This window comes from Physella acuta, unplaced genomic scaffold (genome assembly GCF_028476545.2).
Source record: "Physella acuta isolate Inbredline_101_S28 unplaced genomic scaffold, ASM2847654v3 ptg000386l, whole genome shotgun sequence".
Lineage (NCBI taxonomy): Eukaryota > Metazoa > Mollusca > Gastropoda > Physidae > Physella > Physella acuta.
The window spans coordinates 504755-521948 of NW_026731905.1; the positions used below are offsets into that span (position 1 = coordinate 504755).

At 35.7% G+C, this 17194-nt stretch overlaps 3 protein-coding genes and 1 long non-coding RNA gene across 4 annotated transcripts; all 4 read left to right on the top strand.

The window, feature by feature from the left end:
• Positions 1–1262: 1262 nt before the first annotated feature.
• On the top strand, positions 1263–2630 carry LOC131942074 (uncharacterized). The gene is made up of 2 exons (XM_059301782.1): positions 1263–1314; positions 2154–2630. The coding sequence occupies exons 1-2, from the start codon at positions 1263–1265 to the stop codon at positions 2453–2455; spliced, it is 354 nt and encodes a 117-aa protein (XP_059157765.1). The 3' UTR covers positions 2456–2630.
• Positions 2631–2694: 64 nt separating this feature from the next.
• Positions 2695–3954, top strand: LOC131942075 (uncharacterized). The gene has a single exon (XM_059301783.1). The coding sequence runs from the start codon at positions 2788–2790 to the stop codon at positions 3952–3954; it is 1167 nt and encodes a 388-aa protein (XP_059157766.1). The 5' UTR covers positions 2695–2787.
• A 184-nt stretch (positions 3955–4138) lies between these two features.
• Positions 4139–5112, top strand: LOC131942077 (uncharacterized). The gene is made up of 2 exons (XM_059301784.1): positions 4139–4273; positions 4967–5112. The coding sequence occupies exons 1-2, from the start codon at positions 4139–4141 to the stop codon at positions 5102–5104; spliced, it is 273 nt and encodes a 90-aa protein (XP_059157767.1). The 3' UTR covers positions 5105–5112.
• A 4359-nt stretch (positions 5113–9471) lies between these two features.
• Positions 9472–11520, top strand: LOC131942083 (uncharacterized). Its single transcript, XR_009386706.1, has 4 exons — positions 9472–9760; positions 10389–10501; positions 10788–10845; positions 11084–11520. It is a non-coding gene; the product is annotated as an uncharacterized LOC131942083 (long non-coding RNA).
• Positions 11521–17194: the final 5674 nt, after the last annotated feature.

Genomic DNA, 17194 nt, shown 5'->3' on the forward strand with positions numbered 1-17194 from the left:
ATGGGTAGGGGTGCACTAGCAAATGTGGGGTGGACTAGCAAATATATGGGTAAGGGTGGACTAGCAAATATATGGGTAGGGGTGGACTAGCAAATATATGGGTAGGGGCGGACTAGCAAATATGGGGTGGACTAGCAAATATATGGGTAGGGGTGGACTAGCAATTACATGGGTAGGGGTGGACTAGCAAATATATGGGTAGGGTCGGACTAGCAAATATGGGGTGGACTAGCAAATATATGGGTAGGGGTGGACTAGCAATTACATGGGTAGGGGTGGACTAGCAAATATATGGGCTGCGGACTAGCAAATATATGGGTAGGGGTGGACTAGCAAATATATGGGCTGCGGACTAGCAAAATATGGGTAGCGGACTAGCAAATATATGGGTAGGGGTGGACTAGCAAATATATGGGTAGGGGTGGACTAGAAAATATATGGGTAGGGGTGGACTAGCAAATATATGAGTAGGGGTGGACTAGCAAATATATGGGTAGGGGTGGACTAGCAAATATATGGGTAGGGGTGGATTAGCAAATATATGGGCTGCGGACTAGTACTACAAGAGTTGCGAAAATATACATTAGAGCAATATATAGGCCTAATTTACTAGATGTTAGAAATAAAACATTAATATTTTAATTTAGTAAACATGTATACATTTAAAATACAAATGGGAAACAACCGATTGCCCAGTTTTAAAAATACACCAAGGTTAGATAGTAATACAATGTAATGGAAATCAGTGTTTGTTTGTTTTGATTTTATGCATAAACTTTTTAGAAATTATTAATGTTGAATGTGAATGTTTTTCTAAAGCATTTTTTTATTTAACTCAAATCTTAATTTATAAAACTATTAGCTGAAATACAAACAGATTTTGTACACTATTGAAACTTTTAGTATACCCAATACTTTCTGAGGTTTAAAAAAAATTATCATTTCACCTTATTTTGGTCCAGTTGTTATGCCATTTTAATTTCTCCATTCAATTACTAATATATACATTTGATGTTCATATCTTTTAAGCTGTGTAAAACTACCAAGTAAAGTATTATTACCATTTTAATTTTTTAAAATAAATAAATAATTTTTTTTTAATTTAAAAAAAAAAGAGAAGAATGTAAGATTTGATGTGTCTCGGTTCTCTCAGGCCGATGATGAAAACTGTAATACTAAAGCGAAAATGCATGGCAAACTGACGCTGTAAATTACATGTCTGAGGCGGAAAAAAAATATCATTTAATTTTATATTTCTGACCATGGGTCGCCACAAAGTCCAATTTTGGCTTCAAAGAAGAGGAAAGGGCAACAGTGAACATAGCCCTCGGAAGTAATAGAGTTTCGCGTTTGATTGGTTGTCTCATTTTACTTGTGTTAGCCGAGGCGAGAAATTTTAAACCGATATGTGGAGTATAATAATGCATAGGGGCAGTGGCGTAGCGAGGTCAGTTGTCACCCGGTGCGGCACTTAATGGTGTCACCCTCCCAGAGTCGTAGCGACTCTTCCCGGCCCCCGGGGACAAACTTTCTATTTGGCGCGCTTTCTGGATCAACCTTTCCATTTTCAATTTGCCCCACCTCAGCGGGCTTCGTCAAATGTGCTCTTAAAAGACTTTTTAACACTCGAATTAATCACTTCATTAAGTGGAATTATCATTTTTCTCTATATATTTGCTATTTTTTGCCTTGGTGTCACCCCCGTAAATGGTGTCACCCGGTGTGGTCCACACCCCCTCCCCCCCCCCCTCCTCGCTACGCCACTGGATAGAAATAGTTAACTTAATAAATGAAATAGAATATTAATAATATTTTATTTAGTTATCATTTTTTATTAATTCTAAATAAATAAGGGAAACAACTCACAGCGTATCTCCGTTAAAAAGTTTAAAAAACAAAACCCCCAAAACTAGACAGTAACAAAGTAGAAATGTAAATCGGTGTTTATAATTTTTGTATACATAATAATTAAATGTTTTGAATGAGTTTTCTTTTTTAATTTGTTAAGTGTTCGAGTTGTTTTTTTACTTAAACTTTTATTGAATAGCGGTAGCTAAATTAAAATTCTAATTTGTAGAGTTGTAATAATTTACTTGAAATAATTACTACGCATAGTCCAGCCAACTTATATTTAATCATATTGTTTATAAAAGAGACCACAGAGCCAATTGTAGCAAAGACAGTTGAAGATGTGAAAGGCAAAGTTGATGAGGCTGATGCTGAAGCAGAAGAACAAACAGAAGAAAACACAAAAACAGAAGATTCAGAAGAAAATACAAATGAAAATGCTAGCTCAGAAGAGACAGAATCAAAAACAGAAGAAACAACAGCAGAAAAGCGATCTGTAGATGAAAAAGAAAGTGAAGATGCAGAAGATGAAAGTCCGAAGAAAAAGGCAAAGACAGACTCAAATGAATCATCGAATGGCACCACAGAAACAACTGAATCTGCTTAGTTCTATTATATATATAATTTTTTTTTTCCTTTTCATTTTGAACTTAATCACAAACTTGTAAAAATGTGTTTATCATCATGTTCAGGAGAAAACTGAGATATTTATAGTCAGGTTGTACACTTCATCATGGTTCTCATCATTTGTACTGTTCTTGTAATAAACATCTTAATGTAAAAAAAAAAAAATATATAAACAATTAATTAGATTTCAAGATGGATGCGCCCTTGCAACGGGAGTGATAAAAAAAGGACGATATTTTGAGTCCCTCTTTGAGTCATTTGAATCCCGATCAGAACATCCCCCCGGTGTGGTTTCAACCAACTGGCAGTATTATGAATACTACACAGTTGACCACTTCTGCGTTTATAAAATTATCAAGGACCACATTGCTGCAAACATATTGTAAAAGCTCAAATTATGTGACCTGCGTGTCACAAGGTCATACCACTAACTTGTTAATTGGTAAACACAATCCGTCCATTGCACTAAGATGCAATCAGAGACCATTCTCATCAACACACAGATCATCAGCTTTGTGGAAAAAAGAAAATCCAGAAATAAACACAAGCAATGCGGTTCATGATGGAAGAAGTTTAGTTGATAGATATATTTTTGTTAAGCTATTAAGTAACTTTTACCAAGATATTCCTGATGGAATTATATTAGACACAGCATACGCAGACTCTAGACCTGGAGAAGATTTTGACCCTCATGTACCTGTAGTGCTTGGTCTACATGACACACCTGGAACTCATCATGACCTTTTACCCATTTTAGGAACTTTTGCCAAATTAGGATGTCGAACAATAGCTCCTACTTTTCCAGGCCATGGAGAAACGTATGGTCTTATGAGAGGTTTTGATGACATCTTTGCCCATTCCACTATAGAAAGGGCCATGTCCATTCATAATTTTCTAGCCAATATTGACATTGAGAAAGTTGATGTTGTTGTTGCTGTTGGAGCAGCCTGTTACCCAGCCATGCGCTTGTGTGTGGGGGAAGACTCCAGTAGTATGTACAAGTCCATGGCTCTCATCTCTCCTTGGCCATTCAAGAGACCCAGGTATGACACTGCTACAGATGCAGCTAGAAAAATTCAGTTCTGCTGGGACAGACCGTTGTTACGACAGCCTGCCAAATTCTTGTTGCTGCCTAAATATAAGATTGGTAAAACTACCAGGGAGAAAGTGACTGCTGTTTTTTTGTTGAACAATCTTGACCTGAGTGAGGCTTCAGGGTTTGCACTGGCTATGAGTGTGGCAAATACTCCTCGCTTAGTATTCTTTGGAGAACAAGACCAGGCAGTTGAAAAAGAATTGTATTACGATGTGGTGGATAAGCTTGATATTCCTAAAAGCAGTATCACTGTATTCAAAGGAAAACTTGATTATCCTTTAATGCCAGGCGTTGTTGTCTTCCCCAACGAGTCCTATGATATTCATAAAAAAACAGTCTTAGAAATGGTTAAACTTTTCCACCCAGGTATACGATTATTGTAAGTTAGATTTGTCTGCATTAAAAGCCCACATCAAGAAATCTGTATAGAAAGTCATAAACAGGAGTGTCTTAGTAAAAAAAAGATTGCTAATTAAATTATGCCACAATTTAAAAAAAAAAAAATATATATATATATATAAACAATTAATTAAACATTAGCTACCCTTTTATTTTAGGATAGCAATCATGGCACAAGGAAAATACAAGGCCTCAAAACATCAAGTAGGAGGCGAAAAGAAAGAAAAGCATGGCAAACCTAAAGGAGTTATGAAAAAGGGTCACGTACAGATAGCACCAAAAAAGGCACGCCTAGTAGAAGCTGCAAAGTTAATAAACCGGTAGTGATCTCCCCTAAACTTTCTCGAATATTCTTATATAAAACAACAGGGGATGGTAACTGGGGATATAGTTATGATTTTTAATCCATTGTAAATACTTAAACTTTTAAAAATAGAATAGAATCTCATAAAAAAAACATTGCGCACCAAGCAAACGCCGAATAAAAACGCGTATAATAGTGCGCAATATTATTAGTACTTTAAAAATTTACATTAGTTTTTTGAGAAATCGGAAGTAGCGTAAATTACTACTTCCAGTCAACGGAAATTACTCAAAATTTAACAGAAGGTAGGGAATTAGATCTTTTACTTACATGTGAAATTTCATTTATCTATCTGAAATAGTACTCAAGTTATAGGCTTTTGAAAAAATTCAAAGTAGGAAAAGTACCACTTCCGGTTATCGGAAATCGCTCAAAAGTTGATACGGATCTACGATTTTGATAAAATACTTATATATGAAATTTCATCAACCTAGCTGTAACGGTACTCAAGTTATCGTGTTTACACACAGACACACACACGGACAGACACACACACACACAGACATACGGACAAGATTGCAAAATTATGTTTTTCCGTATCAGTGAGGTGTAAAACGTCGAGATTTGTAAAAATCTCGATTTTTTTTTTTTTTCACGATTACAATACTTTCTCTATACTACGTATATACGAGAAAGTAAAAAAGGATTTGGAGAAGGGTATCAGAGCATGTATTGAAGAAGTTACAGCAAAAACAGTTTCATTGGAACCACGATCTTTAGCAATGTTAAAACCTTCCACATCAAAGAAAGCAAAGAAAAATAAATCTTGATTTTAATATTACTCAAAAAAAAAATTATATTAACAATTATAAAAAAAAACTTTCTTCATTGCACAATGTCCCCATGCTACTGACATTTATTTTAGATTTAGTTGAAAGCCAACTCACCCCCCCCCCTCCCCCCCCCCCCCACCGAAATAAAAAAAAATGCCCTTAAATTTTATTTTTTTTAAATTAAACAATTATTTAAGCCGATTTAATTCAATTATTATAACGTCCAGGTAGTGCTTTATTAACTGTCTACGGTTTAGGCACTTTAGCTTCGCCTAAATGCAGAAGGTATGTAGAAGTCGTTATGAAAGATCATTCAGGTCGAAATGTGTATGTTAAAAAATATCATAAAGATGAAATGTGGATTTTAACAGAAAAGATATCCATATGGAAATGTCGATCGAAGTTTCACACATCAAAAAAGTAGATGTCAGTAGAAAAATAATGGTGACTGAAATGTGGGTGGCACTTTACAGAGGGCACACATAATTATATATGTCACATGGGTGTTACCTCGAGGTTATTTAGGTCATGCATGAATGATTACCTATGTGGCTGAAATGTGGGTGGCACTTTACCGAGGGCACACATAATCATACAAGTCATATGGGTGTTACCTCAAGGTTATTGAGGTCATGCATGATTACACATGTCATATGGATCTCACGTTTATGCCGCATCAGTGAGGCCATACATGCTTACAAATGCCATACGGATGTGACGTGGATATCTCAAAAAAGAGGTAATGTCTGCTTGTATGTGTCATATGGATGTCACAGGTACGTCATGTTAGTGTAACGGGACTTTTACGTACGTCACTAAAGTTATTTCTCATTATTTCCAGGTGTATTGTATGTGTCACGCATGTATCAGGCCTCAACATAATGTACTGTAGTGTCACATGCACACACATATACCAGGCCTCAACATAATGTACTGTAGTGTCACATGCACACACATATACCAGGCCTCAACATAATGCACTGTAGTGTCACACACACACACACACACACACATACAGCAGGCCTCCACATAATGTACTGTAGTTTTTCTCCGGGGGGGGGAGGGTACTTGATATTTTCGGGGGTGGGGGCGGACAACATTTTCTGGGGGGGGGGGGGCGGATACTGGTTAAAGTATATGTTTTATATATAAATTCCATTTCGTTCTGGGGGAGGGGGAGGCGAAGAGATGCCTGGAAGAAACTCTGACTGTAGTGTCACACACACATACACCAGGCCTTAACATACTGTACTGTAGGAGCACATACACACACATACAGCAGGCCAACGTATCAGAGGCGTAGCGACCCTTCCGGCGCCCGGGGACAAACTTTTCGATTTGCACCCCCCCCCCCCCCCCTCGAGATTTCGATTTGCACCCCCCCCCCCCTCAAACTTTCGATTTGCACCCCCCCCCCCCTCGAGATTTCCATTTACACCCTCCTCAACCTTTCAATTTATTTTTCCAACCCATTTTGGCGCCCCCTAAGGTCGGCGCCCGGGGACATATGTCCCCCCCGCCCCCCTCGCTACGCTACTGCAACGTATACTGTACTGTAGTGGCACATACACACACATACAGCAGGCCTTAACATACTGTACTGTAGTGGCACATACACACACATACAACAGGCCAACGTATACTGTACTGTAGTGGCACATAACGACCGATTGGCAACAGACAAGGACAACATTTACGTACTTATCAATTTCTCAACTATATGACGTAGCCTTCCCACTAAGCCACCCCCCCCCCCCCCCCCCAGTTTACAACAGGCCATTCTTCCCTCCATCATACTGTCTGCCTATGCCTTCCCCATCAACTACGTCATTATTACTTACCTCCCCCCATAATCGGTGAATTCATCCGCTCTCTGCAGAGATCTATATCCCCCACCCCCGTTCCTAACCCACCCGCCCCCCCCCCCCCCCGCCTCTCGATTCCACTTGACGCCCCCATGTCTTCATCATCAAATTCTCCAAATCCACTTTATCCGTAATCCAGCCTCCATTCATGCCTCCTTGCCCACCCACCGCGCGTGTTCCTGCACATGCAAACACGTGCATTTTTTAACTCACAACCTTAGGGTTGTACATGTTGCTGTTTTTATTTATATTTCGGTTTATTTTATTACACCTCCGTTTTACCATGTGATTTGTAATCAATTAATGTGCGGTTACATAAACAGATAAACTCTATTTCATCTGGCTTAACATAACACTGACCACATAACTGCCGTACACGCCGCCGTTACATAAACAGATAAACTCTGCTTCATCTGGTTTAACATAAAACAGACCATACCACCTTCAATACGCCGGCGTTAATTAAAAAGATAAACTCTACTTCACCTGGTTTAACATAAAACTGACCATACCACCTTCAACACGCCGCCGTTAATTAAAAAGATAAACTCTACTTCACCTGGCCCAATATTCCAAGAGTACCTATCTTTTAAGAAAAGCACTAAGACATCAGAAGTGAACTCAATGTACTACTGCATGTATGCATTAGATGGGTGTATGTTCATTAAAAGAAATAACAATCTTGTCGGATTAATTCAGTATAAAGTTTACCATTTTAGTCAACTATCCTAATATATAAATCCCCACGTTCGCACATCTCTCTCTCTCTCTCTCTCTCTCTCTCTCTCTCTCTCTCTCTGTCTGTCCGCAAACACCCCATGCGAATGGCTATCTCTGTTTTTGTCAATGATCAGATCACTGAGTAACTAATAGATATACCCGCACTTCCTGTGTGGATCAGCCGACTAACTCAATGATAATTGCTCCGTCTCTAAGCAGTTTGAATCTATAAATAGAATAACAAAAGGAAGGAAACGCAATTTTAAACTGATTTCCGCCATTAAAAAAATAACTTGAAACCTACAGTTCACGACACATCGCATAGGAATTTAAAATAAATATTAGGCCTATAGGTTTAATACATATTGCATAGAATATAGAAATTTAGATCTAGTGTTTTGGTTAGTAGTTATTTCATGTTTATTAGAATATAGTCTAGAATCTAATCATACGGCTGCATAAAAAGAAAGTTTGAAGGAAATAGAATAGGAATCTAGAGAAGCGGAGGTAAGAAGGTTAAATTAGTAATTTACATGATTTTTATTGTAGTTTCACTGTTTGTTAGGCCCAAATATTAAATCTTTAGATCAGAGGTCCAGCTTGATCATGTGTGGTATCTATTGTGGTGCATTGGAATGAAAAGCCCACATACTTAAATATAGAATCTAGATCTAGTAGGCCTATACTATAACTGTACTGCCCTATACTTTAAATTTGTTGCCACAAGAAAAAAGCCTATTTACCATTAGGCCTATTAGTTATAATTTAATTAAATTGAAATATTTGATTATTTTTATAGTTTATAGTGAATGCATGCTAATGAGCATTATTCAAGCTGCTGTTATATTTAGGCTCATAGGCCTATATACTCTATAGCTTAGGCTATATACTATAGACTATATATTATCAGGGGCGGAACTACAGTGCCGCCAGACCCCGCAATGCGGGCGGGCCCACGCCATTTAGGGGCTCCAGCCGACCAAAAGAATTATTTTATATTTAAAAAAAAATTATTTCCTTGCTTTTTTGACTTGATGGTTGTTTTTTTAAAAAGATTACCGTAGCTTAGTTTCTATAGACACCATCCCACGCTCTTGTATATTTTTCCCTTTGTTTTTAAACCACTGTGAAAGCCACGTCCTCTTTCTCCTACAATCAAACTTATCAAAGCTAAGCAGACGTTCAAACCACTTCCATGACTTATTTCCCTTTTTTAAATAGTCAAATAAGGGTGCTCATAAGCTCCTTTTAATAGATTTGTACTAAACAAATTAAAAAGCAATTACTTCTCTTAATTATTACTTTTTTGTAAAGTACTTACTTATGAATGACAATGTATAAAAAGGAAATGTATTTAAAATTAATAATATAAATTCGAAAAAAACATGAAAATAAACATAACACGAGACACCATAACTTACATACAAAGCTGTCAAGTTTTATATTCTTTTGAACGACTAGAGGTTAAGAGGTATTATAGCAGAGATAAAATAAAACTGATTTTTACAAAACTCACTAATGCACTTACACACATGGCATGATGTAATTTGTTTTAAGTGAAAAAAAACACATTTTTTTTCAAAACCCGAACAGGCCAGAAATGAATATCCTATGTTTGTATGTCGTGTTTGATAAATATATATATATATATATATATATATATATATATATATATATATATATATATATATATATATATATATATATGGGGGGGGCCTAAAAAATTTTTGGCGGGGTGGCCCTTTTTTTCTAGTTCCGCCACTGTATATTATATACCAATATTGTGCATAAAACTTAAAGCATGTAAGCATACACAATAATAATTATCATTAGACCTATAGTAACTTAGACTCGTACTATTTAGTACTTCTTTAATAGTACCTTTAAACTATTAGGCATAATGAAATAATGATTAATGATTTCAGTGTTTTCCGCACTCGAGAGGAAAGAGGTTGCAGGGAACTTAGAGACTAATCTTTGCCAACATACTGGATTTCTGGTGATGACAATAGCAGCAGATAGTATGCGGCTCAGTTAATACTAAAAAAATTGATTTTACTAATTAGTGGTAAGCTCTTTTTTAAAATAATATATTATAACGTGGTATCGCAAAGGTTCAGGTTGTCCAATAAATGGTAATTAGAGTCAGGTTTAGGACTATAGTTTAATGCTTGGTTAGTAATATGCATCAAGTTGGGAAAGACATAGAAATGGAAATACATAGAATTTAATGTGTTCATTCGCAAACGTTACTATTTAATTTTTTTTAGGGCTGCTATTTATTGCTGAATAATAAAATCACTATACTTATCCACTATATTATGTTTAAATAAAGTGAGTTTAGATCAGTCGAGTAAATAAATTTAATAGCAAGACATAGCTAAAATTTACAATGAATATATATATATATATATATATATATATATATATATATATATATATATATATGTATATATATATATATATATATATATATATATATATATATATATATATATATATATATATATATATATATATAATTTGATTGCTATTTTAAAAAAGTATGTAAATCACAGACCAAACATTACTTTGTATTGTGTCTACAACTTAACGAAAAATGCTACTACTTTGATGGTTTGCACTAAATAGGGGTTAGCTTTAATTTAATAATTTGTGAGATATTCTTTCTAATCTATTTGTAAATTGCTTTTCAGGACTATGAGTGTGTGTTTGGCCATCCAGATTTCATAACTACAACTGATGTTCAATTACAAGGGATATTAATCAGTCTCTGTGGACTATACACTGTGCCTAGTTTCATCCTCAGGTAACTGTACTATAGGCATAACCCATTTTTTAAAGTAATTATTATAACAAGAGATAGCATTGCATGTTATAATAAATATAATGGATTTTAATCCAAAATATTTTATTAATTATTGTCTTTTTTAAAATTCTAATAAATCAGTGAGTGTACAACATAGAGGGTATTATATTTGAATGATAATTGAAACACATATTGTTATAGAGCTCAAAACTATGTACTTATCTAAAATAATTAATATACTGAAACAGTTTTATTGAAGCATATTATTTCATATTTTACCACACAGAGACTGATGTGTAAGCTTAAAGTAAAGGCATCAAATCAAAGTATCAGCCATCAAGAGGGTAAATATTGATAGTCTACTTCATTAATCTTCAATATGAATGAACACAATTTTAAATCTATAATCTTTGCTGATAATGTTTGTTTCTTGTTATTCATCATGTTCAGTGCTTTATCTTTTCAAAGTAATTAGTTATAGTAAAGAAATATTAGAGATAGTAATATAAATTTGTAATTTATTTTTCTTGCAAGTTCCACAAAAGAAAGTATCAAAATATTTTTCCTTTATTTCATTTACAGAAAAACATTCAAAATCATATTGTGATACACAAGTCAAGCAAGTCTGACCAGCATTTTGATACAGGCCAAGAAAAAGCTGGATACTTGATTGGAAGGGTTGCACAAAAAACATGGGTTATCACTAGGGAAACAAGCTCGCAATACAGTTCACTGTTAGGACAGCAAGCCAAATACTTCTAAACTTATTTGAATCATTTTTGCTGTTTATTATAATTCATCCAATTGTCTTATTAAATATATAAATTTATATATATACACAATTCCTAATATAGAATTTCTAAAAATGTTTTATTATAATATTTAAAAATGAAACAAACATGTTCCCAGAACACAGCCACATAATGTCAACATGTTCCCAGAACACAGCCACATAATGTCAACATGTTCCCAGAACACAGCCACATAATGTCAACATGTTCCCAGAACACAGCCACATAATGTCAACATGTTCCCAGAACACAGCCAAATAATGTCAACATGTTCCCAGAACACACAAAATGGCAACATGTTCCCAGAACACAGCCAAATAATGTCAACATGTTCCATGAACTCACAAAATGGCAACATGTTCCCAGAACACACAAAATGTCATTATGTGCCCAGAACACACAAAATGGCAACATGTTCCCAGAACACACAAAATGGCAACATGTGCCGAGAACACAAAAAATGAAAACATGTGCCGAGAACAATGCCCCTTACAGATGACATGTTCCCAGAACACAGCTGTAGTTGGTCTGCCATAAAAACTTAACAATACTTTACTTTTTCCTTAACAATTTTACAAGCAGGTAATAAAGCCTTATATCTTTACTGTGGATATAGCCAATAAATAGGGTAACCTTCACTATATGCAATTTGTAGTTTTCAATGCCTGTCCCATGCATATTATTTAGCCTATTGTTTTGGGCCTTGCTTCATTTACTCAATAAATTATATAGGCATGAGAATTTCCATTTTAATCTGCAAAAGCTACATTCTGTACATTATTATTTTCAAACTACATCATATATTTTTCTCTTCTCTGATAAAAAATATTCCTCATATTGTTTGTGTCAAGTATTTTATTTTTATCTATGCAATGCTATATTCTTATTTTATAATAATTAATTATATACAAATTCTTTTGAAAACTGTTCTTTATTGATTTGTATCATTTTCTTTATTTCTGAAAAATAAAACTTTGTTTGGGAATCCTTTTTTTTGTTTCTGTACAAATTAATAAACATAAATACCTGCCAGGCTTAATATCCAGCAACATTAAACAATTAAGTAGGGCCTATTGTTAGTAATGGTAAATTATATACTAATTAATGTGATTTCTCCTGGCCACCTTGTTCTGAATACCTTCAACTGTGTCAATGTTGCTACCAACTCAATAATTAAAACTGAAGCCATTTACTATGAAGTAAAACTTGGGTGTAATCCAAATCCACCCAGTTGCCGGGGGCAAGGTACCAAACATGATGTCCAGTAGAGGGTTAAGAAAGTATCATTATTAAATCACTATTAAACCCCTCCTCGCCTACGCCATTGCTTGTATGCATATGGACGTTATCGGAATTTACTGTATTGCTTATAAGTCGAAAATGCGAAAAAGACACGTTTAACATTACTAGTTTGAAGAATAACATTCATGTTAGCCGAAACAGGTGTATTCTAAAGTTGTTTAAATTCATTTTATTGTTCATTACGATTATGATGTCGTAAAATATAGGCCTATTTAAAAAAAAGCATAACTAAAAAGTGTTTAAACGCATTTTCTTCTTAGAAAAGCCGCACATGCATGATATCATTAACATTACGGCAAATCAAACCCTTGAAGAAGCACCATCAACCATTCAATTATTACGATGGGCAACAAATAAAACGCCCGCATCAAGGTACAGTCCTTATGCTATCGACATTAGCTCAACCCCGGCAACTAACGTGTCCCAAAACCAAGAATTGAAATCTTGACCCATTATTCTGATTAATTAGTGGTTAAACATCTTTAGGCATCTGAAAACGTTAGTTTTTAATCTAGTGTACTCAAAAAGGAACAACATAAAGCTTTATGCCGCCTTAAAAACCCAATCCCATGTTACGCAAGGCGTCGATAGAGAAAGAATAAGGCTTTGAGTCAGAACAGGCAAGGGCTCAGATAACTGCCAAAATACCTAATCTGTAGACCTCACAAGTCTAGACGATATATTTGTGCCTCTGTTTTTAGACTTTCAGAACAAATGCATGTGATGTGGTCAGTAGGCACATAAAAGAGAAAAGTAGTTTTAATCTAGAGACTTCAAACATTTCTGAAGGACCGAATTTGAACTTGTAGGCCGTGGTGTCGATGCCAAAGTTTAGCGTCGTCCGCAAAGATAAGCTATCGTTATATCATCTCTATGCCCATATTGTGACAGATATTTACAAATGTGTCTAATATAGGACAGAATACATAGCTACTCAACAGAGATAAGCGCAATCACTTGTCCACGACTTAAGAAACCACTGTACTGCAAAACCCACCTAAATGGAAAATGTCTTAGATGTGTTTTAATACAAATGTGTACCTCGTCGCGAGTTAGGACCTGTAGGTAGTCTGTTACTACTCTATATCTAAAAACAATAAAAAAGATAACGTGAATTTTATTTGTTCAATTTCTTGGTTAACTGTATTTGTTGCATCTTGTTCAATTTTGTTAATATTGATTAACCTAAAGGGTTCAAATGTAACAAAGAAAATTGTGACTAAGTTTCCGGGTCTGGGTATGCGGACACTAGTTAAAGTAGGCCCTATATATCTATTTATATTTATAGAAATGAAAGTATGTTTATCTGTTTGTCCTATATGAATTACTACATCTTTTTCATCGGACCGCCATAAAACTATGTGAACAGAGGTTTTTCCAGGAATCTATTCGGAGGGGGGGGGGGGGGGGGGGGGAAGCAGAGCCCCCCCACCCCTCCGAAGAAAGTCTATCGACCCCCCACCCCCGAACGAAACGGAATTTATATAGAAAAAAATACTTTCAACAGTGTCCGCACGCCCCCCCCCCCCGGAAAGATTTCGCCAGGGCGGCACCCTAGCAGGAAGCAGAAGCGTAGCAACCTATTCCGGCGCCCGGGGCGAACTATCAATTATGTGCCAACCCTATTCAAACGCTGGCAAAAAGGCGCCCATCCCTACATACACTCCCCTATATAAAATAATTGAGGATATCAGCCATGTATAAATCTGTTTTCTTAAATTTTACTGAAGAATGAGGATTTTTTTAAAAATTGTCTACCCCTTTTGGCGCCCCATTCGATCTGGGGTCTCTGACAGGAAGCAATGCAATTTTTCTCCATAAAAATAAAAGCCAGATGCAATTTGACACTGTTCGTACGAGAGTCATAAAATTTTGGGTAGTTGGTGAAAAGGGTTTCGAGAAAGAAAAAAATTCTTAAGTGTGGCACCCTGGGAGGGTTCGATTTTTCTAATTATACGATTATGAGCTCAGAATCCAGAGGGGAATCCAGAGGGGCTATCTCATCAATTGCGGTCATAGGTAATACTAGATTCAGCAGAGGCGCAGCGAGGGGGGCGGGGGGTACATATGTCCCCGGGAGCCAACCCTAGGGGCGCCAAAATGGTTGGAAAAATTTTAAAGCTCATTTTAGCTATAGTTTTGCATTATAAATATTTAAAAAATACGGGGGGGGCGCCAAATTGAAAGTTTGTCTCCGGCGGGAGGGGGGAGGGCGCCAAATTGAAAATTTGTCCCCAGGCGCCAGGAATGGTGCTACGCCTCTGAGATTCAGTGATAAAACTACACCAGGTTCATCCGCCAGCTCCCCGGCGGTTGAGTGGCCCAGAGCGGCCAAGACCCATCTCGGGCGACCCTACGGTTTAGATGGGCTACTATAAATGTTCACTAAGTAGCATAATGAGCGCCCGCCGGCGCCCTGGCAGTTGGCGACAGCGAGCGCCCCGGCAGTTGGCGACAGCGAGCGCCCCGGGCTCTACAGAGAGTGCCTCCTTAAAGAGCACCCTACAATAGGGACACGGTGGCACACGACATTTTATAATTAAACCGAATTAGGGGCGCCCTGGCAGGGTTCCATTTAGCTCCCCGGGTTTTCCCGTGAGTACTATGGTACCTTTGTTCGTTTTAATAATTGCAAAACGCTATGAATATGATGGGCTACTATAATCGCTCACTATACCGAGTGAGGCGCCTTCCTACCTACGCCCACCTACCTACATACCTAACTCCCTGCCTACGTACCTACCTATCTACTAACCTGCCTGCGCTGCTGTCTGCCTACCTACTTTCCTACCTACCGTTATTCCTGCCAAACTGCTTTCCTTCCACCCCGCCTGTCTACACACCTCACATCCTACTTACACACACACATATCTTCGTATGTATATATGTATGTGTTAGTGTGCTCTAGGACTATGTATTTTTACATTTTTGTTGTTACGTAGAACTATTCAGTATAAAGGAGTTTCCTTTTTTTTTTTTTGACGTTGTAACTGCCGCTAAAATATTCTTTTTTGTATGTGTGCATAAAATAGTGTAGGTTTATTAACAAAAGTAAATTTTAGTATGTATTTAAGTGTATATAATCATTTTCGTCAAGCTAATGTGTTCACAATCTTAAATTTAAAAACCCATGAAACTCGATAGCCAAAGATTTAGAATGAGAATAATTGCTATTTAACCAGTAACACCTATTCTAATTATTGTAATAATATTTTTTAAAAATAAATATACACAGAGATAGATTATTTTCTTATATAATTTATTTAAAAAGTCAACTGTATTTCATACCGAAAAATTAACACAAAATACATTCGAATAGAAACTGTCAAGGGAGACTACTCTAATATTTGTAGGAATAATAGTTTTTATTTAGATTTTTTTTTATTGTTAGAAGAAAAGTTAATCATGTAGGTTCTATAAAAGATTACCTTGCATTTAAAAAAAAAAAGATATTCGATAGGTTTAGAATGAGAAATAGTCAAAATTATTTATTACATTCATTAGTTGTGTTTTTTTAATAATATAGTACAAAGACCTGTTTTAATTATTTTTTAAAAATCTTATTTTAATTAATAAATTATAAATGAAGATCGAGGATCTATATTTAAAAAAAATAGTTTAATTGTCCCTAAACAATTGTATCAATCGCTGAGAAATTAAGAATTAGTAATTACGTTTAACGCTTTATTAATTAAACGAGTTGAATTATTTCCGTTTTGATAAACTCTCTCTCTCTTTATAACTACTAACGCTTTATCATTGAGTTTCTTAAGAGAAAAATACAGGAGAGCGGTAGTTATCATTGACTCTGTCATTGAAAATTTCATTGAGTCTTTCATAGAAAATAGTGTTTGATCGGCTGCCGCAAAATATTTTCGCCGGACATCACGTCAGAATCGGCAGCGATATATGAAGAACTTTTTACGGACTTTTGTTGAAAATAATATGTTAGATGTTTTAAATGTATAACCACAATTTTAGTTAAAGAAGAAAAATAAAAATTAAAGGCGTATTCGAATGTAGAGAAACAGTATTATTTATGCAACCGGAAAAGCATTAATATATGTGAAAAAGAACGCATAAAACTGTGACGTCACTATTGCTTATACATTAACTAATGACGTCATCTGCCGTGTTTAGAATGAAAAGAAATGAACTATTTCATTCAAATTTGATTTAGATCTACGTACACTATGAAATGTATACAATACAATTTTTCCGGCCTAAACTCATAAAATTTATTTTATGTATTTGGATTCTAGATCTAGAGATTCTAGATCTAGACTAAATCTAAATCTAAATCTACGCAATAACTAGATCTAGACGCAGACGCTAAGATCTAGATTTAGACTCTAACTTCTCTAAAATCAATTCCAAAAATAAATTTCTATATTAGGACTAAACTATTTCAAGACTTATTTATTTTATACAAAATCTTTGTTTGGAACTGGCTAATTTGGGATAAAAAATTAATTTGAAAGAATAGGCATATTCGCGTAAGTGAAGATTTTAAAATACGTGTTTCATTCTCCGTATTTTATAAGGTGCCTAAATAGCGGAGATGTTAGTGTACATTAAACCACGCAGGTGGTGCGGGTTC